Genomic DNA, 3,476 nt, shown 5'->3' with positions numbered 1-3,476 from the left:
ATTCGAGCAAAACCCGTCTCAGATTCGAGCAGAATCTGGCTCAGATTGGATCAGAATCTTGCTCAGATTCGAGCAGGATCTGTCTCAGATTCGAGACGAATCTGTCTCAGATTCGAGACGAGTCTTTTTCCGATTCGAGCAAAATCTGCCTCAGATTCGAGTAGAATCTGTCTTAGATTTGAGAAGAATCTGTCCCAGATTCGAGCAGAATTTGGTTCAGATTCTAGCTGAATCTGGTTCAGATCTCTAGCAGAATCTGATCCAGATTCTAGCAGAATCTGATCCAGATTCTTGCAGAATCTGATCCAGATTCTTGCAGAATCTGGTTCTGGTTCAGATTCTTGAAGAGTTCATATTCATGCAGAATCTGGTTCAGATTCTTGCGAATCTGGGGCAAATTCTTGCAGAATCTTGTTTAGATTCTTGCAAAATCTTGTTTAGAATCTTGCAGAATCTAGTTCAGATTCTTGCAGAAACTGGTTCAAATTCGTGCAGAATTTTGTTAAGCAACTTGTATAAATTTGTTAATGCTAGCAGAATCTGGTTCAGATTGTTGAGAATACGGTCTTTTTTACAGGGTCCAGTTGAAATTTATGATGAATCTATTCCAGATTCATGTAGAATCTGGTTAAAATTCTTGCAGAACCTTGATCAGATCAGGACAGAATTGCGGTCAGATTCTTACGGAAACATATTCAGATTCTTTCAGAGTGTGGCTCGAATAATTTCATGATCGAAATTCGGATTCTTGCAGAATCTGATTGAGCTTCTAGCATAATCTGTCCGAGACTCACGCAGAATATGCATGTAATTCTTGCGGAATATCACATCCTTGCAAAATTTGTTGTTTTTTTCAGAACTTCGGAAGAAAGCTTAGATTTAATATTTAGAATATTACGAAGAAACTTTTGAGAATACTTCAGTGGTGACTTCTTTGGGTACGTTTTAAGAATCTTCCTTAAACACATTTGTATAGTTCTTGGAAAAGACTTGAAATAGTGGAGAATGAAGTGTAGGCTCTATGGAGATTTCTGTGGAGATTTGTGAACATGTTGTAGAGAGATATGTGAACACTATTTATAGAAGGCTCTTTAAAGACATTAGTAGAAACCTTTAAGAAGAGTAGATGTTAGACCTTTGTGGAGATTTTCGAGGAGACTTTATCCTTTTTTTGAAATTCTTATGAAAATTTCCAACTAGACATCTGAAGAGACTTCTGAGCGAGAAAGCCGGTGTAGTTACTTATGTGCGATTCCTACAAAATTTTCGGTGGAGTGCTCTGTGGAGAACTCTGTGGAGATTGCTGCAAATACCTCGGAGAAAAGGTGTTTGGAAATCTCTTTAGAGACACATGAAAAGACCTCTATCGATACATATGTGGAGGTTTTTGTGATCGTTGTGGAGACTCTTGTGGCGACCCATGATCTACAAATACCATTGTTGAGCCCATGTGAGACGTTCTGTTAGAACCTTTCGAAAGATTTTGTTATATTTTTGACCTAGATTTTTTTCACAATATGCTCGAATAAGATTGGAAACAAAGACAAATTAGAGTAGAATCTGTCTCAGATTCGAGACTAATCTTTCTCAGATTCGAAAGAATCGGTCTCAGATTTGAATAGAATATGTATCTGATTCGAATAGAATCTGTATCAGATTCGAAAAAAAATCTGTCTCAGATTCGAGTAAATTCTGTCTCAGATACGAGTGGAATCTGTGTCAGATTCGGTTAGAATCTGTCGCAGATTCGAGTAGAATCTATCTCGGATTCGAATAGAATCTGTATCAGATTCGAGACGAATCTTTCCCAAATTCGAGCAGAATGTTTTTGATTCGAGCAGAATTTTTATCATTTTAGAGCAGAATCTCAGCAAAATTCGGCCCTGATTCGAGCAGAATTTATCTCAGATTAAAATAGATCTGTCTCAGTTTCATATAAATCTGTTCCAGATTCGAGTAAAATATTTTTCAGATTTGAACAAAATCTGTCAAAGATGTGACTAAGAAAATCTTTTCTTATGTCTCAAAAAGTTTGGCACTAAAACGTTCTAGAAATTCTCCATCTACTAGCAAACATAACCTAACTGACCATGGTGATAATCAACGCATCGGCAAGCCGCCTATGCTTGCCCTGTTACGGTTCGCTGTTCTCGAGTGTCAAGAAAAAATCATCGCAAAAACGCCGCCGTCGAACCGGTTGGCCCGCCATGGTGGCCAAAGCGTGTTCCGTCAGTGTGGTCGGCAGTTGCCTCGTGAGGCGGAAGTGTTCAACATCCAGCATTCGACATCGACCGGTTTGTAGTGCGCGAGTCTACCGGAGGACCTGTAGTTGTCCGATTCCTCCGGTAGCTGATCAGAAAACATCGCAAACGGTAGTCAACGGATCGGTTCCGATGAGGCCGAGGACAATGCGCCACTACGGACGAAGTCTGTCCGCTCCGCTGTTCGCCAATGGAAGTTCCGGAGCCTTCGTTCAGCAGCAGCGAAGACTTAGCCGGGGATGGCCGGGTCGGCGGAAAGCCATTCGCTATCGGGACCGGTCCTTGCTACCCTACAAATTCAGGTATTTGAATGGTGAATAATCTAAACATATGATTCCTACAGAAACAGTTAAAACTCACTCGCTCGCTCGCTCGTAATCGGAATTTATGGAGTCGTAAATTTTTCAGCCATAAATTCAACCCCAAGCTACCGCAGGAAATGGCCGACGTGCTTTTCCAGCCGCCGTTGCTTCGGGGACTAATAACTTCCCATTAGCATCTCATTTTGGACGGGAAAAGCCGTTCCATTTCCAGTTTCGCGTTCCATTTCTCCGCTGGCTGATTTTTATGAATGTCATTTTTTGATGCCGTATGGTTGAAGTTTTTGTTTCGGCTTTTGCAGGAAACCCAGCGCCGATACCCACGGGAGACAGATTCGGTGCACGCCGGATTGGAGCGAAAATGCCGTTTCCGGGGATCATCTGTGGGTGCCGACTTCGGTATCCGGTGACTGTTGCTACGTGGGCGACAACGACTGCTCGGTAAGTCATTTAAAAAACCTTTTAACGGCTTAATTATCTTTCAAAACCATGTTTAATGATTTTCATCCGACCAGTGTTGCCATCAAGTCGATTTTAATTTTCATTCGATTCGATTTCGATTCGATTTCGATTCGATTTCGATTCGATTTCGATTCGATTCGATTCGATTTCGATTCGATTTCGATTCGATATTTCGATTCGATTTCGATTCGATTTCGATTCGATTTCGATTTCGATTCGATTTCGATTCGATTTCGATTCGATTTCGATTCGATTTCGATTCGATTTCGATTCGATTTCGATTCGATTTCGATTCGATTTCGATTCGATTTCGATTCGATTTCGATTCGATTTCGATTCGATTTCGATTCGATTTCGATTCGATTTCGATTCGATTTCGATTCGATTTCGATTCGATTTCGATTCGATTTCGATTCGATTTCGATTCGATTTC

General features: G+C 40.9%; 1 protein-coding gene across 1 annotated transcript; it reads left to right on the top strand.

Annotated features, from left to right (window-relative positions):
• Nucleotides 1-218: 218 nt before the first annotated feature.
• On the top strand, nucleotides 219-3,022 carry LOC110681400 (diacylglycerol kinase zeta-like; the record flags this gene model as incomplete). Its single annotated transcript, XM_021857142.1, has 2 exons — nucleotides 219-2,563; nucleotides 2,884-3,022. Coding segments are annotated over exons 1-2 (612 nt in total), but the record flags the coding sequence as incomplete, so codon positions are not given.
• Between the last annotated feature and the right edge of the window lie 454 nt (nucleotides 3,023-3,476).

This window comes from Aedes aegypti, unplaced genomic scaffold (genome assembly GCF_002204515.2).
Source record: "Aedes aegypti strain LVP_AGWG unplaced genomic scaffold, AaegL5.0 Primary Assembly AGWG_AaegL5_hic_scaff_811_PBJ_arrow, whole genome shotgun sequence".
NCBI classification, from domain to species: Eukaryota; Metazoa; Arthropoda; class Insecta; order Diptera; family Culicidae; genus Aedes; species Aedes aegypti.
This window is presented reverse-complemented; position numbering and strand designations above follow the sequence as displayed.